Below are 26,631 nucleotides of genomic sequence, written 5' to 3' on the forward strand. Positions count from 1 at the left end.
GGCTGCAGGCACTTTTCAGATCTCACTGATCAGAGTAATCATTTTCAAGTTGCATATGGTCTGTTACTGGTTAAATTATTATATTAGTAGTATGGGGCAACAGTGGGGCCTGAATGGTAAACAAGACATTTTCAGGTGTGGCTTTCTGTTACACCCTTAAGAAAGGTATTTAACCTAAATTTCTTTAAAAATCACGCAGTATTGAGTGTGGAAATGTAAGCTGTGTTGTTCCAAATGCACAAGTGTGTATGCCATGCAGCTAGGGTATGAATAATGATTTGTTTTTGTGGCCAAGCATCTGAATGACAGACATGCTCTTTAAAGTTGTTTATTAATTCCAAGCCCTTTGGAATAAATTGTTGACATAAATGCATATCTCATGCTCTGGAATTAGGTGCTTCTTAGAAAGGTTACACACACTGTAGTGCAAATTTAGGTGGTGAACCTTCGGCAAATTGTCTTCCCCAGTGCTGTTGGAAAGGATAGATAAATTGGCTTTTTGTTTTGTGTGATTTGAGATGTATGGAGGGTGGCATATAAACTAAATAATTATTGTAGTGTTTTCATGAAAACTTTTAATACATTTTGCCTTTAACTCCAACAGAAAGAGTAGCCTAGTTTTTTGTTGAGATTAGGTATTGTTGGTGAACATCACACTTTGAGTTTGCTGTTTTAGTGAGTTTAAAAGTACACTTGATCAGTTTTATGTGTGACAAGTTCCTACTCTTGTAGCTGTAGCATATAGCCTACCATTACTCTTGATCAAAGTACCAGACTGGTTGGACATATGATCTGTGCATCATGAGTTGTATTTCAGGGTAGCTGGAATAGGGTTTATTTTACCATGTTGTGTTTCTCAGTAGGTGGTAAAATGTCTGTTAGGTTTTACCCAATGCAAACACTGTCAGCTTAAGGAATTATTTAAAATAAACTGTTGTCTTGCAAAACTTCAAATGGCAGAGTGTTTTCAGTAAAGCTCCTGAGTTGCTGTATTGTTAAAATTTAGATTTCATAAAGGTCTGACATTTTTTTAGGACCATCTTTGATTTTTTTTAAATTATAGTAACCACATACAGTCTCCACATTAATTGTTGTTATTTTTTAAATTCCACCTTAAGCTTCTCCAAGCAAATTTTGTTCTGTCAGAACTGCAAGTTTCTCCGTCCCGCAAAAGCTTCAAGGGACTCTGATAAGTCACCTCAGCGGCTAAGCAGAGCTAATGACAATAAGTATCAATACCAATCGGTGCTGTAAACTTACGTTTATATCACCCAGCAGTGCGTATGGTTGCTCCCTGCCAGTGTTAAAAGCATTTCTTGTACCCCAATAAATAAAGTTGTGATTTCTGGGTGCAGGGGGAGGGGGCAGACTGCCTTGCTGTTAACCACAGCAGTTTTTCTTTAATCCTGTCAGGTGTGTCATCACCTTGGAGAGCACACTGCTCTGAGCTGGTTTGTTCCGGGCCAGCAGCACCACCAGGCTGCACTCGACAGCCCTGCCCCTAAATGGATGCGCTTGTGGAGACAGAGATCAGGTACTATGCTTCTCACATACCCGCTTGGTCTCACGCAAGCACCCATACTCAGATTTGCTCTCCCATACACTGACAAAGAGACGTGAACACAGTGGAAAGTACAAACCTGCACACACACACATACTGTGACAATGATATCCTAGCTAACTGTTAAAGATTCTCATGGTGTGTGTGCGCATTTCCAAGCTATCTTCGGAGACTGGCTTATTGGTACATTTCAGTAAAGCCGACAAGACTGGTGGTGACAGGATGGAAGATGTCCTTCCACGCACCCAAACTGAGTGTTATACCCTGCCCAACAAACGGTGTGCCCTTGGGTTACCAGAACCCTGTGTACTGCATGCATGGCCTGCTGGAGAAAGCGAGCACAGGATATTGTTTTCCCACTCCCAGAGGGCAATATGGAGTGTGGTGTAATGCCACTCTGTGTGGGACACTGGAATGTTGAGCCAGTCCGCAGTGGAATTCTAATCCCGGTGCTCCAGTTCCGGTACGGAAGTAGAAATGCTGCTTAGATGGGCTCCAGTTTTGCTCTATTCTCCAATGCTATCAATAGTTTAGGTCTTGCAGTTGTGCTGTTTTGCAGTGAGGGGGGCTATTCAGACCCCATTTTGTCAGTGGGTTGCAATCCATCCCAATCCCCCAACCCTCTTAACTGCGTTGGTAGTAATCGACTCAACAGAGCTGTAGCAGCAGCAGCAAGTTAAAACAGACTGTTGAGGTTTTTAAATTTGATCTTCAAATGTATTAATACTTCATATTAATTGATTAGCAAATGCCTGTATACTAGGGATGTTAATGATTAATCGATGATTGACTATTTTTCATTACAAATGTGCATCGACAAATACACATTCACAAATAAACCAAATAGTGCTGTCCATATGCGGTTACAGAGTGGACAAATGATCCAACTTAGTGGCATGAGGTATCATTCCCTGACATGTTCTGTCTTACTGAATCCCTTGGAAGGAGCCACATCAACTACAGTGTGATCCATGACCATGAAAAGTTAACTAATGTTAGCTAGCTGACCATAATCTAGTGTTTTTACTTTTAACATTCGATTGCCGAAGCAACGTTATCATGTCATTTTGTGTGCTAGTGCTGTTAGCTGTTGCTAGCCACGGGTTTCCCGACAATAAATGAAAGTGCAAATCCGGGTTAAAACTGGTTGCGGTGCAGTAAGCCTCACAGCTGCTTTTTAACATTTTGAAATTACAATGGTTTAATATATTACTAGATTGAAAGATCTATAACTGACCGCTTCATTGATTTTTTTCCTTTGGAAACTCAGGAGTTGGATCAATTTCAAGTGCCTAAGCAAGCTGTTTAGTGCTGTTCCATTTGCCTTGCATATGCCCTGTTGGTCAGTTGAAATCATGACTTTTCAGTGGGATTGTTAAAATAAGGTTTTGTAATTGCGACAAAGTGTCTATGATTTACTATCACACACATGAAGACTGTGTCCTCAGGCTGCATTTGACTGTTTTAATAGAAAGTTTAAGTGTAGCAGGCGGAAGGAAGGGACTTCTCTGCGCCACGTTGATTACGTTGTCTTCTCGAGCAAAATTTAACAGCCATCTTAACAAGTGTTCTAATCGCTCACATTGTTGTAGATATAATAATCTAATACATTTTGAAAGTGAATGGGTTATTGTTATTAGGACTTGAGCTGGCAGATTGCTGGAGCTACTTTTCCGTCCGTCTTGCATGTTGTTAGGTGGGGAAGTTAAACAGTTCATCATATGAGCCATTAGCCAAAGTAGCGAGGCAAATATAGGCTGTTTTGTAATTGGCTACATTTGCTAAATTGTAACAGTACTTTTACCATACATTGTCCATCTTCACCCATATTTAATAATTGTCCAGTACGTACATTTGCATTGCCAAAAGAATTGGGCCTATCCTGAGGAATCTCTCAGCATAATTTGAGCTCCAGTCCATAACCTACATGTGCTCTGTTTCTGAATAATTTAAACTGAAATCTATCATGCAGAAAAATGCTTACTAGTTACCAATCATCTTTGTACCTATGTTTAATAATATCCACACCCTGAAATAATCTATGTCATAGACAGTTTTTTAAGCTTCTAAAACTATATGCTAGTAATATTAAAGTTGGTTCTTTACAAATGGTGTCTTTTGAAATAATTTGATCTGTCTGGTGCTTATATGGCAGGATACATTTTTGTGGAGTTTGTCTGGCTGTTTTATGGTCTTAAACTTCTAACTAAACAGACATAGAAATGGAATTGTTCCTGCTAAAATGTAAGTTGCTTATAAATTAGCCACTGCTTTGAATGCTCTCTTATCTGGGCCTCTGAGATGGAAATTTACACTGGTGTAGGAACGTTCTTACTTGAAGCAACTGCTACTCCCCTGAAACGGTCAGTGTTTTTATACATCCCAACAGCATTTTCAGATCTGAAGCCCTGCAACGTGCTATAAAATACATGTAGTATATTTAGACAACCACAGGGTCAGTGTTCTTTAAAATATTTGAACTGTGAGAATTTATTGCATATTTAAAGGATTTGCCCCAGAACTTTTAAACCGCAACGTGTTGGTACTTTATTTGGAGTTTCATTTTGTATTTTTGGCTGGACCGCAACAGCGGGGCCAGCCCTACAAACGTGAATGTCTGTGACTGACTGAGTGATGAAGTTACACCATTGGTCGGCCGAGTTATGAACTTACACCATTGGTGATGGGCCGCATTTTGGTTTGACTTTAGTGTTAAGATTTGAAGATGTGGCTCTGTTTATACATATACAAGAGGAGGGGGATTTGTTTCCATAAATGGAATGTTTTAAGTAGGTGGGATGTATAACACTTCACATGCTATAATATTTGTGTCTATGTGATAACAGATTCTGCACCACGGTTTTGAGACAGGTGAATTGGTGATGAAGTCCTGCAAACTCTCCTAAAATATCTGCAATCTATATGAAAGACAACGCACTATAAGTTCCAACCTTCAGCATCCTAATTCAGTTACCACCTGTTAATTTCCACCCATTTTTTTGTGCTGTCGCTCTGTTCATGTGGGCTGTGAGGTACTCTAGAGGAGACTGCTGCTTCTGTGTTGTGTCTGCATGGGTTTCTTGGGCTTTCTTTTGAATTTCAAAGTCTGATTTTGGTGGAAGGGGATGAGAAATGCATGTTCCGACATCAACATCATTAGCAGAAATACCGTCATAAATGCGGACGACGTATGAGAAATGTTGGCCATCGTGACTGCCTCCTGGTGAGCCCTGTGTATACTGCAGTTAAGGCTGAGGGACGGAGGCTGAGTGACTTTCATCTGAACCCTGCGAGAAGCTTGGTTTACTCTGTCTCAGTCCTTCTCCTGCATCACTGCTTTTCGCATGGAGGGAAGGAGTTTAACTCCTCCCTCTTCCCCTTTGCTGTCATTGTGGAAGACTACAGAAATGAAGGTCATAGAAGGGAGCGAAGAAGAAAAAAAAGTCAATCCCCAGGGTGCAAGCATTGTTGCCTAGCAGCCTCACTGAGCTACCACAGCCTCAATATTGTTTCTTCTGTGAGACCAGTCACTATAAGCCAGCTGGTGCCATTAGCCATTGCCCATAAAGCTATTGGGGGAAACAATATTCTTAACAAAACACTGGGAAAGGTGTGTATTCACTCATACTATTAAATATTTACTCATTCACTTGAACCGTTAAATATCAAGACATCCGTAGTAAGGAATGCATGTACTGTTGGGTCAATTTGGTATTTATGGAATTAATTTGACTTCTGTGTGTCATCTTTTAAATGTGGTATGTGAGCAGTCTTTACTGACCGTTTGTTTGAATTACTGAAAGTAAAAGTTTTGGAGAAAAAATCATTTGCATTCTTCTCCTTTACGCAATTCATAACATCAGTTGTCCCCGCATACTATACTACTGTCAATCAGTTATGGGCCTGAGTTGTGATAACTACTCATTTTGCTTCCCATCACCAGTTTGTATGATGTTTACTACTGATTTGTCTTGAAGTTTGTGCTGTCCATGTGTTGTTGTTGCTCTCTTGTCTGAACTGGTCCACACCGGTCTGTAGCAAAATGCTGTCTGTCTTTTTTTTTTTTTTTTTTTTTTTTTTTTTTTTTTTTTTTTTTTTAACAGTCTTGTCCGCAAACACTAAGACACTAAGTCTTTTTAAAGTATGCCCTTTGGTTTATATTATAAATTTAGCATCTGGAGGCTGGATACTTAAAAGTAATCATATTGGGATATCCTTATTCTGTGATTGTTCCAAGCAGTGCTGCTTCAATAAATCACTCGGTTTTGTGGTCACTTATGCTTGCACCTTAATGCTCTGCATTTTCAGAGACATCGATTCAGGTGCAACTGGGTGCTGCACAGACCCACTAACTTTCATGGATGCATTAAAGTAATTTTCTTTGTGTAGTATGAGCTCAGGTGTTATAAAGATATAAAGCCTGCTCTAGGGTTGGGTCGGTTTCCGGTTTTGCCGGTCCAGTCTGGTGTATGAGCTTAAACCGGTTAGATTTCATGCGAACCGATTGAACTGGCATATGCCATTATGAGACATTCTGGCAAATTAAAAAGTAGCCTACATCAGCAACCTGTGCCAACGGTGGTAAATCCAACTTGTATTGCATTAGTAATAAGCAATATGACAACATGATTAACATAATATTATGTTTGTTTATAAACGGAGCCACTAGTGTCTGAGTGCAAAAAAAAAAAAAAAAAGATTGACAGGCACAATTTAGTGCCTGGTCGCGATCGCTGTCATAAACGTCAGAAGGAAATGTCGCTGACCAAAATTTAAAACGTTCGCTCTCTTTGCAGTGGTTTGGGCTGGAAACGGGCTGTAAGCGCGGAATAAGCCCCCGAAGTGAAGCACAACACTGCCTACTGATCGTAGATGAGATCGCTGCGAGGTTGCTTTCCGTAGAGGATTTCAGCTGCATGCTCATATTCCTGAAAAGCGGTAGCTAGCTAGCTATAAGTGCATACCGCCGTATGAGTGCTGTGTGCGACGGCGATTGCGACCATGACATTTATTTTGCCGCCTTGTATAGCCGTGGATAAAATCGCATTTATTATTATTATTATTATTATTATTATTTATTATTATTTTCTGTTAAAATCTAGGGAGATAGCCAACTACTTGCAAGTTAGATGACATGTGTAGCCATTTACTAATACGGTCGCATTTCAGGCTGGAAAATAACCGGTTAAACCAGAGAAATTGCTGAGTTGTCTTGTAATCTTTATGCAACAGAATGTATCAAGGCTGGCAGCGTCTGCATAGCAACAGACGCTGTAACGAAACGTTAACTACGTCACAATGGGTATAACAGCTGTTTTAGAATGTCATTGCCTCACCCAGATCATATTTTCAGCCCTGAACAAAATTGGCCTGACAGTTCCACTCGGGAGCGGCTGAGTCACGTGCGACACCTAGTGGTAAAATTGGGTATTACCGGCCAGGTCCGGTATTTGGATTAATATCAAACCGGTTTGAAAATGTTTACATAGGCCCAACCCTAGCCTGCTCTGAATTGATACAGGAAATGTATTGTCAGTGCAGCATACTAATGGAAGTTTCATGCAGAAAATGGCTAGATGGTTTTGGATTCAAATCAATCAGTGTTAATAACAATATTATTTAACCTATTTTGGGGTTCATAAAGTCTTATGTTTCCCTTCACTAATTTGTTACTCTCCCTTGTTCTTGAAGAGTGCTTAAGAACTCATAACTATGTTACACTGTAGTTCCAGTATCTCATTTGTATGTTTCTTCTTTTTTTTCTCCATGGATATGCTTGGGCCACCACAGAGAAGAGGGAGGTGATGCTGTGGTAAGTTGTGCTTATTCTCACTTTAGTTTCATGCAGACCTCTGAATGTAATCTCTCAGTGTGTGGCAAATGTGACTTGAATGTAGAATTACTGCATTTATGTATAGGTTAGGGGCTTTATTACATTTATTTATTTATTTTGGATCCTTCGTACTCAGCACATTTGCATAAGTTGACAAAAGATTGATTAGCAGCAGTACATTATAGTAGAACATGTGGCATTTAGTTCTGAAATGCCTCAGCCTTTATTGTTGATTTTCCCTGCGTTGAACATAGTACTTGCCTAGTAAATGCTGACTAGTGTATTGCTGTTTGGTGTGTTCAACACAGAAGATTTATTTATTTTTGTTACCCTCTGCAGGATAAGAATGAGAGCCTTTCTAAGGCCACCCTTCTCAAAGGCCTCTCACCAAAAAATGTTGGGTCGAGCCGCCTCCTGCCTAAAGGCACCAAGTCAAAGGTGAATCTGGAGGAACAAGGCAGGCAGAGGGTCTCTTTCAGCTTTCAGATAAAGAAACCGTTACCATTGTTTATGGCCCCCCTCAGCCCTGAAAAATCATTCGGTGATCTGCAGCTCCCTGCCACACAGTTTGCCACCTCACCCCCCCAAGATAGAGTAGAGCTGCAAGCTATTAGTAGGAATGAACAAACTGAGTTACTGCCTCCTCCCCATGTCATAGAACCCCTGGCTCCACCACCAACAGTCCCCTCTCCCCCCAAAGCCAAGCTTGATGCTGGGAAGATGCACTTCAAGAAGCAGATCCTCAGCGTCTCTGCTAGTCTGGAGCAGATGACCGAGAAGGAGCCCCTGGCTTGCGACTTAAATAAGGAGCCTCCTTCCTCAGAGGAGGAGGCTGTGCTTAAGCCAACATACAGACCGGAAGCAGAGAGCCCACCAGCCCAGGTCCACGACAGTGTTATCATTGAACGTACCCCTGAGGAGCCATTCATGGGGGGAATGGCTGAGGAGAAACCAGACCCCTATATCAAAGGCCCTGTTGATACTTCCCATATTGGGAAAGAGGACAGGGACCGAAGTGGAGCAACAGAGTATGCAGAAAATGTAGAGCACAGGAAAAGCCTGTCCCAGTCAGACAGTACGCTTCCTGGCTCAGAGTCCGATGCTGACTCTGTGCGGACGTCTTCCAGCCAGAAGTCAGGTGACCTCAAGAGCACAGCTAAGGTGGATGGTTGGAGCAAGGATGTTCAGAGCAACTCCTCTGGTTGTAGAGTGGAGGATTTTGGAAAGTCTCATGCAAGGACAGAGAAGGACGAAAGGTTAGCTGGCCATTCAAAGTCTGAGCATGAGTCAAGACGCACATCCTCGCGGTCCTCCCGTTCAGATAAAGATAGAAGGAAAACAAAGAGCCGATCACGTTCCCGTTCTCGTTCCCGATCTAGAGGCTCTAGAACAAGTTCCTCATACTCTAGAGCTGAGAGGTCCTCAAGGAGTGAGAAACTAGCAAGATCAGACAGGTCCCACTACCGTGACTCTGAGCGTAGATCACATAGGAGTTCTCCATATCACGAAACGAGATCATCTCGCTCTCGAACTGAACATAGATCTCGTGATAGCTCAGACTCTGAGGATGACCACCGTAGGACTCGTACTCACGGCAGTGACTCCAACCGTTCATCTACCCATTCTAGCTCTTACAGAGACTCTAAATCATCATCATCTTACTCAAAATCTGACAAGGACTCCAAATCAATAGAATCCTCTCGCTCTTCTGAGTCTGAGAAAAGAACACAGTCAAGGTCTGAGAGATATTCTAGGAGGACCAAGGACTCTGAGCAAATTAAAAAGAGCTCTCCAGAAGCAGAACCAGATTATAGGAAGTCCAGCACCTCGTCCAAAAATGAGAGTTGCCATAAATCTTCTCCCAAACCTAGTAGCAGTTCCCAGAATTCAGAGAAGATGGCTCTGAAAAGTACCTCCAGCTCTGACTCTGAGGAGGAGTGGAAGGGGAAGTGTCACTTAAAGGTCTCATCTAAGTTTTCCCCGTCCTCTTTGTCAGAAGCGCCAGGAGCCACCACATGTGAAAAAACCGACATCTCCAGTTCACAGCAAATGTCACCTAAGCCCTTGTGTAATTTCAAAGGAGCTGACCGACAATCACAGGACATGTTCACCAGTCCAGAAAAAATACACACAAAGTCCAATTCTGACGACCATCACAAAAATAATGAGGAAAATATGGCTTCTCAGCTTGCTGATTGTTGCTCGTTTGAAGAAAGAGACAGTAAAGAAGGTGTCCAAGCTGATGCTATGTGTAGTACTCAACACCTAACTGTGCCTGAGCCTTGCTCTTCCGATGGCTTGGTGCCTCAGGACACTGAACAAACAAACTCTTATAACTCAGTTGCCTGCATAAGGGCCAAGCAGGTATCCACCTATAGTCTGCGCTCCAAGTCTAAATCTCAAAAGCTTGAGTCTTTGCCACCTCTAGAACAGACCTTGCCCGATTCAAGTCCAACACCTGTGTGCCAGCATAGTCCAAGCCAAGGTAGTAATCTCCTTGATACATGCATCAATTTTCCTGACAACTGCTCCTCCTCTGAGACATTTAGGGACCAGCAAAAGACAGGAGAGGTTTACACCTTGAACAAAACTCTCTTAGATGATGGAGGAACACATGTGCTTGTCACCCATTGTGAGCCTAATATTAGGTCAAGTTCATTAGGGCTTAACCATCAAATTTGTCCTAATGACCACAGTTTGTGTGGGACTTTGAAGGACACGGTTACATGTGTGACTACATCAGATGGATCAGATAGACCGGAACTTCAGTTAGTCCACAGTAGAGCAGAATCAAAAACAATCAACAGTGAGCTGAGTGATGGTCTTGAAGTTGCAAATTGTTTTCCTGCAAACAAGCAGATGGTCACCAGAGTGAGCGACATCTTGAATGAAAATACCATCATGAAAAACTTTGTTCCAGAGATTACAGAAGGTCCTTATCACGCACAGCCTGAAATCAGAACAGCTAAAGACTCTGCAGAGAACAAAACAGATATAGCAAAAACCACTTCTAATTGCTCTGGTGAAGATGCTCTGTTCTGCACTGACAAAATTGTCATATTAGAACGGAATACCCCTCAAGTAGGCCAGGGTCTAAAAGAATCAAAACCAGCAGCAGTTGTTTCAGTTGAACTCCTAGGTGAAGATCACTTGCAGAAGAACACTAAAACTGTAGAGAATTTGCTTTCCAGTCAATGTGAGACTAGCCTAAAGGTCACAGAGTGTGTGATTGGAGGTCTGACAGAGCAGCTGAACAAGACTGAACAACAGAAGTCTGAGCAATTAAAAAACAAAAAAATGAATGTGAAAAAATCACGCTGGGACATTGTGGGAGAGAACACCTCTGACCATGAGAACTCTCCCAAAATTATTTGCAATGAGTCTAAGCCCTCTGTTAAAAAGATAATTTCTGTTAAGAGTATAGAGTTCTCTAAAGAATCTGGTTTGGAGGACACAAGCTTAAAGAAAGAATCTGATTTTAGTCATGAGCAGAGTCCTATGATGGCACAGCTTCATTTAAACATGGGAGCGCAGAAGTTTTCTAAAAGGCTTGTTGTCGTTGTAAAGAAGGAAGACATGGGAATTCAATTGGATGGCTCTCTAAGATTTCAGGAGAAAGTAAAACTACAAGAGCAGGTGGATCCATCAAAAACTTTACCAAATCCTCAGTTATGTGACACTAGCCTTGAGGCAGAGGATGTCAAACCCTGCATTGATCAGAACTTTAAAGGCCCTCCAAAATCTAGCCATTCATCTGTTGGAGACAATAATAAGGACCAAGAGTGGACAGGGGATGCCAGTGGTCATCAACAGCAGGGTGACCTTTTGAGGAACAAGTTTGGTAGCAGTAGCAATGTGTCTTTGGAGCGGGCTGTGGAAGGCAACAGTGAAGAGAGTGACACAGAGGACTCTGAGTCTGACTCTGATGACAGCAGCATTCCCAAGAACCGTTTGCACTCTGTGGTTGTTGTGCCAAAGAATTCCTCCCTTACTCTGGATACCAGAGCTGGGCCTACTTCATCATCTGTCCACAGTGACAGCCCTCTGCAACCACCTGTAGAGTGGCTGGAGCGCAGCTGGTTGATGCCCAGCAGCCAAGGCTCTGACCGGGGCGAAGGTGTCCGTAGAGGGGTCTCTGGTAAAGGATGTTCCACTCTGCTGTCTGAGGGCAATCAACATGGCCTTGAGCCTTGTGCGAATGTAAAACCTCCCATTGCCTCCCAAAGTATGGCTTATTTGTCCCAAAGCAATATGGTTGACAGCACCAGCCAAGTGGAGGCTGCTCGCAGTGCCCAGCAGCACATGGAACAAGTCCCCACCACTAATGTGAAACCAAAGACCCTTGGAACGATGAGCCATGCTGGTAACTTCCACCACCTTGAAGACTCATGGAGGGAGCCTGACACAGGATACTCACAGCACTATGATGGTCCTGACAGCTGGCATGGGCGTAAGCGAATGTACCGTTATCAACAAGCAGACTTCTCTGGCTCTGATGACTTTGACTGCAAAGATGGATATAGTCTGGGATGGGACTTCACACAACCAGAACAGCCGAGCAGCACCTACCAGCAGCCAGACAGCAGCTTTGGCATCCAGCCCCAGAAACCTTCCCAGTCTGCCAGCTCTGCCACTGGGCTGGTTTGTGGTCAGGGTAGCAGTTTTTGGAACACGCCCAGTGTGTCTGAAAGCTGCAGGCCACTGTACCTCCCTGTGCCTTCACACTATTGTGAGCCAGTTAGCCAGGTCCAACCTGACTCTCTGACTAACGATTATGATGATGAGAGCCGGAGGAAGATGGTGCCTCACAACACATCAACCACGTTGTCCTGTGACCTTCCTCCTCCAGCTTCGTCATCTTACTCTTTTGTCCAAGCCCACGAGATCAGCAGCAATTGCAGGGGTCTTGTGAGTGCCACCCCAGAGAGCACGGCCATCCCTGACACCCCTAAACGTGAGGATGGCCAAAGACCTCACCGGGGTAGGGGCCCACCAAAAAAGAGACGACCAGAGCTGGAGTCTGACTCGGAGAATGAGGCCGAAGCAGGGCTTTCTGCCAAGAGAGAGCGCATTTCATACGATGGTGCGGAGACCCCATCCCAAGCTGTTGTAGCTGAGCGGCCCTCGCTTAGTCTGCAGAATTTCCAGGACCCTGCTGCCTGGAAGGAGCTGGCTAGGACGAAAAAGATGCCTCCATACTTTGACCTGATAGAAGAGAACTTGTACCTGACAGAGCGGTAAGTTGAACAGGATATACATTATTAGAATATTTCCAGTATTGCCAGTTTTGACCATTTCTTTGTAACATTTGTGTTGAGAGTTCAGATAATATACAAGCTAAGCCAACTGAAATGCACTTATGAAATAGCAGAACTGGGCAAAAACTGCTATTCAGTTCATAATGTGTTCTATGAAATGACTGCAAAAAATGTATTTCCCTGGGCTGCATGATTAGGCCTAAGACTTGCAGTGAAACTTTGCCAAGGGAATTGTGTGCAAATGTGAATTTTCCAGTTATTTATTTCCATTTTGTTTCCTCGTGTCCGAGCAGGAAGAAGAACAAGTCTCACCGAGACATCAAACGAATGCAGTGCGAGTGCTCAGTGTTGTCACGGGAGGAGCGATCCCGTGGAGCCGCAGCTTGTGGGGAGGACTGCCTCAACCGCCTGCTGATGATCGAGTGGTGAGTCTCATACCTCTCAGTGCTCGCTGCTGATGATCGAGTGGTGAGTCTCATACCTCTCAGTGCTCGCTGCTGATGATCGAGTGGTGAGTCTCATACCTCTCAGTGCTCGCTGCTGATGATCGAGTGGTGAGTCTCATACCTCTCAGTGCTCGCTGCTGATGATCGAGTGGTGAGTCTCATACCTCTCAGTGCTCGCTGCTGATGATCGAGTGGTGAGTCTCATACCTCTCAGTGCTCGCTGCTGATGATCGAGTGGTGAGTCTCATACCTCTCAGTGCTCGCTGCTGATGATCGAGTGGTGAGTCTCATACCTCTCAGTGCTCGCTGCTGATGATCGAGTGGTGAGTCTCATACCTCTCAGTGCTCGCTGCTGATGATCGAGTGGTGAGTCTCATACCTCTCAGTGCTCGCTGCTGATGATCGAGTGGTGAGTCTCATACCTCTCAGTGCTCGCTGCTGATGATCGAGTGGTGAGTCTCATACCTCTCAGTGCTCGCTGCTGATGATCGAGTGGTGAGTCTCATACCTCTCAGTGCTCGCTGCTGATGATCGAGTGGTGAGTCTCATACCTCTCAGTGCTCGCTGCTGATGATCGAGTGGTGAGTCTCATACCTCTCAGTGCTCGCTGCTGATGATCGAGTGGTGAGTCTCATACCTCTCAGTGCTCGCTGCTGATGATCGAGTGGTGAGTCTCATACCTCTCAGTGCTCGCTGCTGATGATCGAGTGGTGAGTCTCATACCTCTCAGTGCTCGCTGCTGATGATCGAGTGGTGAGTCTCATACCTCTCAGTGCTCGCTGCTGATGATCGAGTGGTGAGTCTCATACCTCTCAGTGCTCGCTGCTGATGATCGAGTGGTGAGTCTCATACCTCTCAGTGCTCGCTGCTGATGATCGAGTGGTGAGTCTCATACCTCTCAGTGCTCGCTGCTGATGATCGAGTGGTGAGTCTCATACCTCTCAGTGCTCGCTGCTGATGATCGAGTGGTGAGTCTCATACCTCTCAGTGCTCGCTGCTGATGATCGAGTGGTGAGTCTCATACCTCTCAGTGCTCGCTGCTGATGATCGAGTGGTGAGTCTCATACCTCTCAGTGCTCGCTGCTGATGATCGAGTGGTGAGTCTCATACCTCTCAGTGCTCGCTGCTGATGATCGAGTGGTGAGTCTCATACCTCTCAGTGCTCGCTGCTGATGATCGAGTGGTGAGTCTCATACCTCTCAGTGCTCGCTGCTGATGATCGAGTGGTGAGTCTCATACCTCTCAGCGCTCGCTGCTGATGATCGAGTGGTGAGTCTCATACCTCTCATTAAGAAGGAACAAATGACACAACCGGCATACTGACCTGCTCACATGAAGCAGCATGTATCTGAGGAGGTATTATTCCAGTGTAATTGAATATGAGGATTGGACATTCTGAAAAGGACATTCTAAAATTTGTTATAGAAATGTGACTGTGCTGTTGATGCTTGCAAGATATTTTCAGATATATCATGTCAGTTTTGTTGGAAGAAAAAAGCATTGGTTATAATGTGACTGTTCAATGACTTCATTTCATCCAATCCTTTTAATCTTGTTTTGGCAGACTAGCCTCTTTTCATCCATGACTTTCTGTCTGAACTGTTGTACATGTAAATAGACTGGTTGCATGTAATTCAGCTCTCATTGTTTTGATGTGTACAGGTTGCTGAATGAAGTTAATATTCTTTTTTTTTTCCTCCCTCCATCGTTCCTTGTTGGCAGCTCATCGCGATGCCTGAATGGAGTTTACTGTTCCAACCGGCGCTTTCAGATGAAGCAGCATGCGGACTTTGAGGTCATCTTGACAGAAAGCAAGGGCTGGGGCCTGAGGGCGGCTAAGGACCTGACGCCGTGAGTATCTCCTCTGATGCACGGAGAGGAACATGGGGAGCGGGGTTTGGGGCTGCGTGGAACAGACACAGGGTCAGAATGGGAGTGCCATGTACACGTGAGCATGACCACGCTGTAGCTGATCTGCATTGTTTGCAGTGTCCTTTCATGCAGCTGGATAATCAGGTGCAGCACACTTCTCAAACAAACAAGCAGACTGATCCAGGTACAGGAGTAGTGAAGCATTCAGTCAGACATTTATTTTCTGAGTGTTAACATTTGACAATTCAAATATATACTTGTATTATTTATATTCTGAAGTCTTTTGTCAGTCTTTATCAAGGGGTCTAAATAATGTTGGAGAGCCCTGAAAATTCGAAAGCACTCGCACGTTAGCTTATGTACAATGTACAAAAATTAGTGTGCGTGTGTTTGTGAGTGAGAGAGAGACGATATACTACATGAATATAATGTTCATGGTGTAATGTATAATCATCACAGAGCAATGGGACTTATTGCTCTAGTTAAGTGCTGCTCCACAGTTCAGTCTGACTAACCTTCCTGTCTTCACCTGTTCTTTAGGAACACCTTTGTGTTGGAGTATTGTGGGGAGGTTTTGGACCACAAAGAGTTCAAGGCCCGTGTCAAAGAGTATGCCCGCAACAAGAACATCCACTACTACTTCATGGCCCTAAAGAACAATGAGGTGGGCAGAGAAACGGATCTATATCATAGTTAAACCAAATGCCATCAATCAAATGTAGTAGTGGCAGGTATATAGTTATTGGTCTTTTATGTCCCTTGGCGGCCGGCAGCTGTTCTTAGTATAACACCTTTGACTATAAATCATCGACACCTTTATCCCTATGAAATTCTTTTGTGTGTACATATAAGGGTAATGGGGGGAAAAGCAATGCATGCCTGTTTGTGTCTCTCCTTAGATCATTGATGCCACACTGAAGGGGAACTGTTCTCGTTTCATGAACCACAGCTGTGAACCCAACTGTGAGACCCAGAAGGTGTGTATAGGGCGAGAAGCCCTCCCCCCCCTCATCGAACACACAACACAACAGAAATAATGATGAGGCATAGAAACGGAAAGATTTACATGACTAGCATAACCAATGGCAGATGTGTTGGGTTCCATTTTGCTTTATATTGAACACATGGTCTTGCTTTCTCTCTCTAGTGGACCGTAAATGGTCAGCTTCGAGTCGGTTTCTTCACCACCAAGGCTGTGACAGCTGGCACTGAACTCACATTCGACTACCAGTTCCAGAGATATGGGTAAGTTGTGCGTGTGCCCACCTCTGAGTCTGTAGCCCAAGGTTAAGTTTCATACCTGTCTTTTACATTAATTACTGTAAACTAGCCCAGTATTTTTCCAGTCACTTCTGCAGCATTTCCTCAGCTGTTTTTTTGATGGTGCCGTTGTTGTTTGAACAACACAAACATCATTATCCCAACTTCACCCCTTCAGGAAGGAGGCTCAGAAGTGCCTGTGTGGAGCTCCGAGCTGCCGGGGTTTCCTGGGTGGGGAGAACCGGGTCAGTATCCGGGCCGCAGGGGGAAAGATGAAGAAAGAACGCACGCGGAAGAAGGACACAGTGAGCGCGCTCACTACGGTGAGCATGGGCTCCTTTGAAGGGTTCTGTGCCTTTTGTGTTCTTGTGTTTCTGTTTGCATGTGGCTGTGGTTGTCTGTGTGTCTGTATGCAGACTATCAGAATCTGCTAGATATTTATTGGTATTGTTTTCCTTTGCTCAAAGCACTGACTTATCAGTTTCAGACTTGTACTTGGCATACAATGACTGGTCTCCTCCTTGTACTGAACCAAAATGGTCACCCTTCTGATGGTCTCTACCCACAGAACAGCATTAAGATGGCATTCCTCTCAAGCAGATAGTCCATGCTTTCTCTGGGCTTTGTGTGGAAAAAGAAATGCACACAAACCACATTAGTATGCTACTCACTCATCCCTTGCTGTGTTTGCCTCCACTTGCCAGTCATGTCCTCATCTTTGCATAGGTGCTCCCACAGCCAACATCCTGTAACGTCATTGGCTACACACCCGTATCACTTGCATATTACCTTTAGAAAATGTGTAATTGGATCATTTTTTTATTCAGAATTTAAAAAAGTGTTTTCTTTTTTGTCAGTTTTGTGTGTTGCTTTGACATGTGTAGGGACCCACTAACAGGTCATGCCAAATTTAGGTAATGCAGACAGCATTATATGTCATGGTTTCTTAGTTATGCACAGCTAACAGATCTGGTGTTCTGGTGATGCTGAAGCATATGATTTGCAGGTCCATGGGAGTGATCTAATTTCTGATATATTATCTTATTTTCAGAGACATTTTCATTGTTTGTCATACTCTGCAGAATGGTTTTTCAGCTTATGCAGTCTATTGAATATAACGATTGATTGATCCATTTTACATGCGCGGAAATGTTAGGCATCTTTAATATGTATGATTCACAGTGATAAGGAAGTGTCTTCTGTTTGAATTGGGTCAGCTCTTGGTAAGCTTCAGGCTAATTGCACTGAGACTTCCAGCAGCCCCAGTGTAATTCCACAAATAACACTGAAAATTCACACAGAAACTGTTCTGAGAAAATGTATCCGCTTTTTTAAACACAGTGTGTTGAATTACACCTTGATTAGCTGTAGAGATGCCACAGTCCCTGGTTGGTCAGTGATTCAGGGCAGTTTCTTTTGTTCAAAGGTCTCATTTTCCATTACTGTTTGTTCGATGAATGTTGAGGGGGTTAATAAAAATGAGTTGTGTCCAGTTGTGTGCACCATGCCTAGACACTTTGTGTCACACACCAACCCAGCAGGACGACTCACTGTCTCCCCCTGTAGGTGGATGAGGAGCTGGAGGCACTGCTGGAGAATGGTGAGGGTCTGTCCGATGAGAAGCAAGTGGTCTCGCTCTGTCGGCTTATGGTTCGAGTGGAGACCATGGAGCAGAAGCTGACCTGCCTCAAACTCATCCAGGTGAGTTTCCCTGTGCTCAGGGAGAAGGCTGTGTATACGTAGTAGGAAGATGTGTAATGCGTTCGAACGGTTAAATGCCAAGTGCATGACCCCTGAATGTTCATCTTAATACCGTTTTTTTGCTTTTTAATTTGGTAACCTCAGTCGTGCCTGTAGAGTTGCTCTGTCACCTGTCCATACACTAGAATTACAGCAACGTGCAGTGTGCTGTGGGGGGTCACCTGTAACTATTTACACTGCAGCCCAAACACTAGCAGAAAAATGGTGAGTCAGAGGAGATGCATGTCTGTCTGATATCTGATAACTTGTGGGTGCTTGGTGTGTTGTCTCACTGCAGCAGTGTTAAGTAGGAAGGGTGAGGCAGATTGTAGCAGCTTCGGCTACTTCAGACCCGCCCAATTATAAGAAACCCGTGACATGGCAGGGACCTCAATCTGGGACTATAGCACCCAGCCAGCCGCAGCTTCACCATCTGAGCCCCACATCACTGGAGTTCTTACATTTATCTCAGTGTAGCACCATTTAATCATGGAAAACAACAAAACCACACACGTGTAAGAGGTGTGGAATTGTATTGAGAGACATTACTGGTGCACCTAAAATGATTGAAGCTAATTAGAGCAGATCACTCATTCATAGCAGATCATAGTAACAAAGGGATGAGATACAGAACACAATCTTGCCATAATTACCATAACATGAAAGACTGGACCCTTTTGTGGTAGTGCTGTGATCAGTAAACTGTGATGCAACTCGTCCTTACCCGGACATCAAACGTTAGATATTAATACTGGAAACGCGCGCCTTGGAAAGCAGCTGTCTCTCGGACTGTCGTGATGGCAACAGCTGCGCCTGCAGCTGCGACTCCATTATGAGCACTACACACAGCTGACGGTAGAGGACAGGCGACTCTCAGTGTTAAGTTCTTTCCGGTCCTTTGACCATGAAGCGCAGCGCACACATTCCTGTGTGCGTGACTTTGCGATGTCCCTGCACAGAATACCCAGAATCCCGCTTGCCTGAAGCAGTTCCTGGATCACCACGGCCTCTCGCTGCTTTGGATCTTCATGGTGGAACTCTCGGAGGCCAAAGGCAACAACATCAAGTTGCAGCTGGAGGTGAGTAGGCGGGACGAGGAAACAAACGAGTATTGCGCCCCCTTTCCCCTCCGTCACAAACCAGCCCTTATCATGTAGCTTACAGTGAAGCGATTATGTTCCCACACTGCCCTGCCACTAGTACAATGCGTGCTACTGTATGACCACACTGCCGTATGTATACTATAGATTGCAAGCAAATTAATGTGCTCAAAGAAGGTAACCTATTTATCTCCAGAAGCCTTGCTATTCTGTTTTCATTTCCCCAAAGTGATCCTCAGTGCTTTTTCATTGGGGGCCACTTTAGGGAAATGATTCGTATCTTAAATTATTATAGCCAGTAATCGTCCTATCAATTTTTATTTTATTTATTTGTTTTTTTCTATTAAATTGGAGTTTCACCCATTTTTACTTGACACAAGCTAGTTTTCTTTACATCCATGCAAAGTGTTTGCTATTTCTGTGCGCTTTTGCCCAGTCACACACTGGCCTGTTTGTGTGCACACAGATCATGAAGAGCCTGGCGGTTCTTCCCATCTCCACCAAGAACATGCTGGAGGAGAGCAGGGTGCTGCACTTCATCCAGCGCTGGGCCCAGAACCAGGCCCTGCCCCCGCCCGCCGAGCAGGACGGGTACTCCAGCGAGAACACGTCCCGCGCCCAGACCCCGCTCAACACCCCCGACGGGCCGCCCGTCAAGCCGGGCCAGGAGCTGGACAGCGACACGCCCAAACGCGCCGTGTACCGGCGCCTGAAGATCATCAGCGAGAACAGCCTGGACAGCGCCCTCTCCGACGCCAGCAAGGCCTCCGACGGCAAGGAGGACGAGGAGGAGGACGAGGAGGAGGAGGAGGAGGACGACTCTTCGCAGGCCGAGCCCGCGGAGAGCAGTCAGGCGGGCCAGGAAACGGTGGCGGAGGAGGCTTCCGCAGCACTGGAGGAGAAGCAGGAACCAGCAGAGCCAACAGAGGGCGCCACTGGGGCCGAGCCCAAGAGCGAGGAGCCCGGGGAGGGGGAGGTGGAGGTGGACATGGAGGTGCAGGCGGAGCAGGAGAGGACTGAGGGCCAGGAGGTGGAGGTGGAGGTGCAGCTCAGCCAGCCAGGGAAGGAGGTGGAGCAGGAGGCCGAGACGGAGGGGGTGCAGGAGGAGAGCCAGGAGGAGAGCCAGGCGGAGGCGATGGGGCCGCTGACTGTGACCACAGAGAAGGAAGGGGATTCAGAAGAGCAGCCGTCTCAGGCAGAACAGCCGAGCCAGACCGCCCCTGCGGAGGAGCTTCCCAAAGAGGAGGAGACCAAGGTGGAGGAGGTCGCCGGGGTAGAGGAGGCTGTGGAGGATCCTGCGGCCGTGAAGCAGGGCGTGGAGGAGGTAGCGGTGACAGCTGAGGAGGGCGTGGCCACAGGAGAGGCCGCGCCCGTCCAAGATCCGCCCGCTCCAGTGGAGACAGCGGTGGCGGTGTCTGAGTCCGCCGTAGAGGCCACCGATCCGGGGACTGCCCTCGCCACGGCCGATCCTGTCGCCGTGGCTGATGCCATCGCCGTGGAGACACCGTCCCAGGACGAGGAGGAGGGCGTGTCGGACGTGGAGAGCGAGAGGAGCCAGGAGCCCCCGCTCAGGGTGGTGGACATCGCTGACATGGCCGCCCGACTGCTGGACACCTGGAAGGACCTGAAGGTAGGGTCAGGGTCAGGGTCAGTCATACTCACACTCACCTTCCACTGCCATACACATTCACATACACATGCTCACCAAGCTGAGAGAAACACACGCTCATGTGCACACAGTGGCAGTGTAATGCTTGTGGGAGTATTGCGTGTGGAGATGAACACTTGTTTCACGCTTCAGGAGGTGTACAGGATCCCCAAGAAGAGCCAGGTGGAGAAGGAGCACAGTGGTAGGAGTTTGTACTTTTCCCCGAGTCACCCCACACACGAGCACGCACCCCTGGACCACGTCCAGCACAGCTACTGTAATAGACGTGTGTCTTCTGAGCAGGGCTCTTCAGCCTGTGTGATTTCCCTCCATGTTGTCCGTATGCAGTGTGAATGCAGAGGTGCTGTAGAGCTCTCCTCTGAAGCCCCGCTCTGTTCCCCCGCAGACCGCAGCCGCGACCGCGACGCGCCCTTCACCCCGCGCACGCCCTCGGGCAGCCGCGAGCGCGAGAGGGACAGGGAGCGGGAGCGCGACCGGGACCGCGACCGTGACCGCGATCGGGACCGGGACCGGGACCGGGACCGCGATAAAGACCGGGACCGCGACCGCGACAGGGACCGCGAGAGGGACAGAGACCGGGACCGCGACGGCGAGAGGACGATGCGCAGCGCGGAGCGCCGCCGCCGCCGGGCGTCCCTCTCGCCCCCGCTCTCCGCCTACGACAGGAGCAGCCGGCGCAGCGATGACCGGTGAGAGAGAGAGAGAGAGAGAGAGAGAGAGAGAGGCTGTGCGGCTTCACTGCTGCTCACGGCTAGAACAGGAACAAACCTGTTATTCACTTCCTTTTCTATTAGCTTCAGTATATCCTCAATAAAGCGTCTGTGTATGGATTATACAGAACTAGTGAGCAGAGGTGGGAAATTCAGAAAGTGAAAGTCCTCCCCAGTATAGTGTTCCAATCAGCTGAACTGGCTCATTGGCACAGTTTTTCAGCCAGGAGGTGAAGAATCAGAGTTCATGGGGGAGGAAACACATGGCAGGACTTTTACTCTCTGGACATTCCCCCTCTGCTAAGAGTGGAGAGCTGGTATGACCTCCCCAGGCTGACCCCCCCCCCCCTCCCCGCAGGTACGACCACCCCAACAGCAGCAAGAAGAAGGGGCGGACGAAGGAGCGCCAGAAGCTGACGACGGAGGAGCGGAGGAAGCTGTTTGAGCAGGAGGTGGCCCAGCGCGAGGCGCAGAAGCAGCAGCAGCTGCAGACCCTGGCCTACGACAGCCTGGGCTACTCGTCCAGCCCCCACGGCTTCCTGGCCTACCCCCCGGGCTACCCCATGCAGGCCTACGTGGACCCCAGCAACCCCAACGCCGGCAAGGTGCTGCTGCCCACCCCCGCGGTGGAGCCGCTGCCCCCCGCCCTGCCCTACGAGCAGACCCCGCCCCCGCAGCCGCTGCTGCCCGAGCTGGGCCTGGCCTCGCCCTCGCCCACCACCCACCTGGCCGCCGCGCCCCTGGAGCTGGCGCAGGGCAGCGCGCCGCAGTACGCGCAGCCGGGCGTGGCGGCGCAGGACCCCTCCGTGGCCGTCCTCTCCATGCCCGCGCCGGCGGCCGGCACGCAGGTGCAGGGCCAGCAGAGCTACGCCCCCCTGTGGGACCCCGCGGTACAGCAGGCGCTCACCGTGCAGGCCACACCCGCCCAGCAGTACCCGCCCGCCGCCACCGCCCAACCGCAGGCCGCCATCTACTACCAGGGCCAGCCGTGCCAGGCGGTGTACAGCATCCCCACCGCCGCCTACCCGCAGACCAGCGCGCCCGTCATACAGGTGAGCCCACACTGCGCTACAGGCTAATGCTACAGGCTAATGCTGAGTCTTATCAGTGTTCAAACCTGCAATCGCTCATCCATTCACTTCAGCACTCAAATGCTTGTTAACAAAAATGGGGAAAATTTTGGAGTCATCTTTACCAGTGTTTGTGAATGTCTTCATGCAGAAGTAGTGCTGTATCTAATGCTTGAATTATTTGAAAGCTGGCTGCAAGTATTTAAATATTTTATCTTGTTAGCCACATAATATTTGAATGGCAAATGACTTGAGTGGTATATTCTTAGCTCTGGGCTGTTCCTGGTGGCATCAGTGCAGTTTGGTCGACTGAAGTCGTGTGTAAATAATATTGGCAGGAATATTGTCATTCCACAATGCCAGTACACATTAAGTGCCAGTACACGTGTGATTTCTGAGTTGTTTATGCACAGGTACTGTGTATTGTTGTTTTTGATTGACAACATCAGTTAAAGGCCCGCCTCTCAGATCAGACCAGCAGCTGCTATTTCCAGTCAAATTTTTTTAGCTGAATGTTAATGTTAAAAATTAATTTGCATTTAAATGCACAAATTTTTTTTGTCTGTCATTATTTTACTTGCGTAGTCAGCCTTGATAATGATAATGCGTTGATGTTTGTTTTTGAATGAAGATTAGTCATCACAATGAATTGACATTACAGGGTGAAATGAAGCATGTAATCAAGGTTATGTTTAAAAGGCTGTCTCACTGGCTCTCACTGGCTCCCTCTGCTGTTCCTCTGCAGACCTACACCGAGCCTGCCGCGGGCTACCTGCAGGGACAGCAGGTGTACTCTGGCCACCAGCAGGGGGTGGTGCTGCAGCAGGCAGGCAGCGTCACCACCATCGTCGCGGCGCAGACCGTTCCGCAGGTACGGTGCTTTTACACTCCCGCCGTCCGCCACACGGGGGCGCCAGAGCGCTCGGACCCCCTGGAGCTCGTCCCCTCTCCAGCGCTGTGGGGATTTCGGCAGCGTTGAGCTCTTTTCATCTGCGTCTGAATCAGAGCTGCTTGGCTGTGCGATGCCTCTGCTGGGTCATTGCTTTGATCAGGGCCCTTCAGTGCCTGTCCTCAGCTGCTGCACATCTCTTCCAGGGCTTTGTTCTGGCTCACGGGTCCGTTAATCATCGCTCCGTGTTTTTATAAGGCTCATCGTTTCTTCCTTCTCTCACTCGTGGTCATTATCAGCTGGCAGGTTCTCCCTTCTCTCTCTGCGGTGTCATGTGACTGCTGCTTCCCTGAGGGTACACTGGTTTCCCAACAATGCCTCTAAGGACACTGCCCTTTAAAGCTCCGCCTTTCCCCACTTTTATTCACGGCTCTTTTGCTGAACTTCAATTGGCCGTTCGTTTCCCCTGCCGTTTACTGTCCCTCAGGTTTCCACGTCAGCCCTTTCGAATATGACTGTATTAAAATATGACCGTATTTACCAACGGACTCCTCTCTGTGTTTACCTACAGGAGATGATGGTCCCCAACAACTTAATGGACCTGCCCCCACCCTCGCCCCCCAAACCCAAATCCATCGTCCTGCCCCCCAGCTGGAAAGTAGCACGTGACCCAGAGGGCAAGATCTACTACTACCATGTGATCACCAGGTAGGCCTGGCGCCCGGTGCCCGCCGTGGGAGTGTCCTGTGTGCCACCCTTCAGCTCCCTCAATGGCTGCAGAGCCGTTTAGAGCGCGGTAGTGACTGGTGCCGTTTCCTCCTCTCTCCACCCTGCCAGGCAAACGCAGTGGGACCCCCCGTGCTGGGAGGGGGGCAGCGACAATGCCAGCGTAGACCATGAGGCTGAGATGGACCTCGGGACGCCCACTTACGACGAAAACCCCTCCAAGGTAACGGGCGACCCCGTGAGCGGCGCCTCTGGGTCTGGGTCTGGTCCTCGGGCTCATCCTGATCACCATTCACAGAACACACTCTGCTTCTCCACAGCATGCCTTCTCTTAACGCCTCCAAGTTTGCATGTTGTCCCCAGGTACTCCGGTTTCCTCCCACAGTCCAAAGGCATGCAGGTGGGCTAATTGGAGTCTCTAAATTGCCCGTAGGTATGAGTGAATGGTGGGTGTACCCTGCGATAGATTGGGTGTGTGTCCAGGGTGTATTCCTGCCTCTCACCCAATCCTTGCTAGGATAGGCTCCAGCACCCCCCGCAACCCTGCCCAGGATAAGTTGGTATAGATAATGAATGGATGAATAAAGGTTGAGACGTCTGACTATATGTAACATGGAAAGGGTTTGAATTGTCAAAATAATGGAAAAGTTGTTGAATTCAGTATCTTATGCTTGAAGACCTGTATTTTTTGGCTGAACCTCAACAGCGGGGCCAGCCCTATAAATGCGAATGTCCGTGACTGAGTGAGTGATGAAGTTACACCGCACATGTCTGTGACTGACTGATGAAGTTACACCTCACATGTCTGTGACTGACTGATGAAGTTACACCGCACATGTCTGTGACTGACTGATGAAGTTACACCATTGGTCGGCCGGTTCGGTCCAGTCATATACTAGGTTTTGACCTGGTCTTGTTTTTCCTGGTATGGACAAAGTGGAGATGAACATTTCCGTCGCTACCTAATAAGGCAAGCAGTCCCTTTTACACCATCTTTCATCTGATGTGATATCTGGATGTGTTGAATGAAGACGTTAAACATTTGACGTTGGCGAATAGTTGGCCTGCTGAACTGTCAGCAGCTGTGAAATCCAACCTGCCCCGCCCTGTTGGGCTTGGCTGGGTGCTGGGGTCAGAGGTCAAAGGCTGTACATGCTCAGTGGGATACTGTGTCAGAGGTCATTCTGTCAACATGCCTGTTTATAAATGGCTCTTGTGTGACAAACACATCCAGCGAACTTAATTTTCCCTGTTTTGACAACTTGCAGAAGTTAGCATGATAGGAAATTTATGCTAGTTAGCAGCAAAGTTTTTGTTTGACAAATTATTTCGTATTTTGTAAAAAGATAAATTCTGTCTGGATTTCACGAAACCGTTATCCCTGAAAACATTACCCAACCGTTCACTAGCTGAATCAGTAACTGCGTTGCATTTCCCAGCATGCTCCAGCTGTGAACGGCCTCCTACCACAACTCTGCTGTGATGCCATGAAAGCAAGAAGAATACTTCATTTCAGCTGTGCCAAAATCTGGAAGATTACTTGCGAAGAAACCCTCTTTGGCATTCTCTCTAGCAGTGTGCAGACTCCTCTGTGCAGTGCTGGCTGCGCACATGTCCCTTTCCCTGGGCTGCATTATTACCCTGCCCTCTGTGCAGTGCTGGCTGCGCACATGTCCCTTTCCCTGGGCTGCATTATTACCCTGCCCTCTGTGCAGTGCTGGCTGCGCACATGTCCCTTTCCCTGGGCTGCATTATTACCCTGCCCTCTGTGCAGTGCTGGCTGCGCACATGTCCCTCTCCCTGGGCTGCATTATTACCCTGCCCTCTGTGCAGTGCTGGCTGCACACATGTCCCTTTCCCTGGGCTGCATTATTACCCTGCCCTCTGTGCAGTGCTGGCTGCGCACATGTCCCTTTCCCTGGGCTGCGTTATTACCCTGCCCTCTGTGCAGTGCTGACTGCGCACATGTCCCTTTCCCTGGGCTGCATTATTACCCTGCCCTCTGTGCAGTGCTGGCTGCGCACATGCCCCTTTCCCTGGGCTGCATTATTACCCTGCCCTCTGTGCAGTGCTGGCTGCGCACATGTCCCTTTCCCTGGGCTGCGTTATTACCCTGCCCTGAGCGCATTTGTCAGCATGTAACAGGCAGGAACGAGGAACATGTGGCCGGCCCGGGATGGCTCCAGCAGCTGTGCTCCACAGCCCCAGAGCTCAGGAATGGGATCCCTGGCATTTCTTCATCCAGCGTGAGCCTATTCTCAGGCCCCTTCAGCTGCAGCATGTAAAGGTTCTGCACATACTGTATATATGAGGAGTATGGGAAATCTTCCTTTGGATGCTTGGCGTCTGTGCTGCTGTAAGCCATAGTCGGTCTCTGTCATATTTAATGGCTGATTTAGTGGCGCTGTCATCTGTCACTTGTCCTGCGTTGGCTTATATTTGTCCCCTTTCTGTGGGATGATTTGTGGTGCCGTCCGTCCTTCAGAGTTACGCCAGT

General features: G+C 47.5%; 1 protein-coding gene across 2 annotated transcripts in view; it reads left to right on the forward strand.

Annotated features, from left to right (window-relative positions):
- Positions 1–26,631, forward strand: part of setd2 (SET domain containing 2, histone lysine methyltransferase) — a 34,040-nt gene that overhangs the window by 2,428 nt on the left and 4,981 nt on the right. Inside the window, exons 2-19 of one of the 2 annotated variants that reach the window (XM_035419977.1) lie at positions 1,414–1,534; positions 7,352–7,373; positions 7,734–12,631; positions 12,946–13,077; positions 14,821–14,949; positions 15,511–15,634; positions 15,870–15,947; positions 16,118–16,215; positions 16,409–16,553; positions 17,797–17,931; positions 18,930–19,049; positions 19,537–20,700; positions 20,872–20,920; positions 21,125–21,428; positions 21,808–22,501; positions 23,265–23,390; positions 23,980–24,116; positions 24,246–24,357. In XM_035419977.1, the coding sequence (XP_035275868.1) occupies positions 1,506–1,534; positions 7,352–7,373; positions 7,734–12,631; positions 12,946–13,077; positions 14,821–14,949; positions 15,511–15,634; positions 15,870–15,947; positions 16,118–16,215; positions 16,409–16,553; positions 17,797–17,931; positions 18,930–19,049; positions 19,537–20,700; positions 20,872–20,920; positions 21,125–21,428; positions 21,808–22,501; positions 23,265–23,390; positions 23,980–24,116; positions 24,246–24,357 (8,496 nt within the window). In that variant the 5' untranslated portion in view covers positions 1,414–1,505. The remainder of the gene's footprint in view (positions 1–1,413; positions 1,535–7,351; positions 7,374–7,733; positions 12,632–12,945; positions 13,078–14,820; positions 14,950–15,510; positions 15,635–15,869; positions 15,948–16,117; positions 16,216–16,408; positions 16,554–17,796; positions 17,932–18,929; positions 19,050–19,536; positions 20,701–20,871; positions 20,921–21,124; positions 21,429–21,807; positions 22,502–23,264; positions 23,391–23,979; positions 24,117–24,245; positions 24,358–26,631) is intronic. The other variant, XM_035419970.1, reaches the window with a different exon arrangement.

This window comes from Anguilla anguilla, chromosome 1 (genome assembly GCF_013347855.1).
Source record: "Anguilla anguilla isolate fAngAng1 chromosome 1, fAngAng1.pri, whole genome shotgun sequence".
Classification (NCBI taxonomy): Eukaryota; Metazoa; Chordata; class Actinopteri; order Anguilliformes; family Anguillidae; genus Anguilla; species Anguilla anguilla.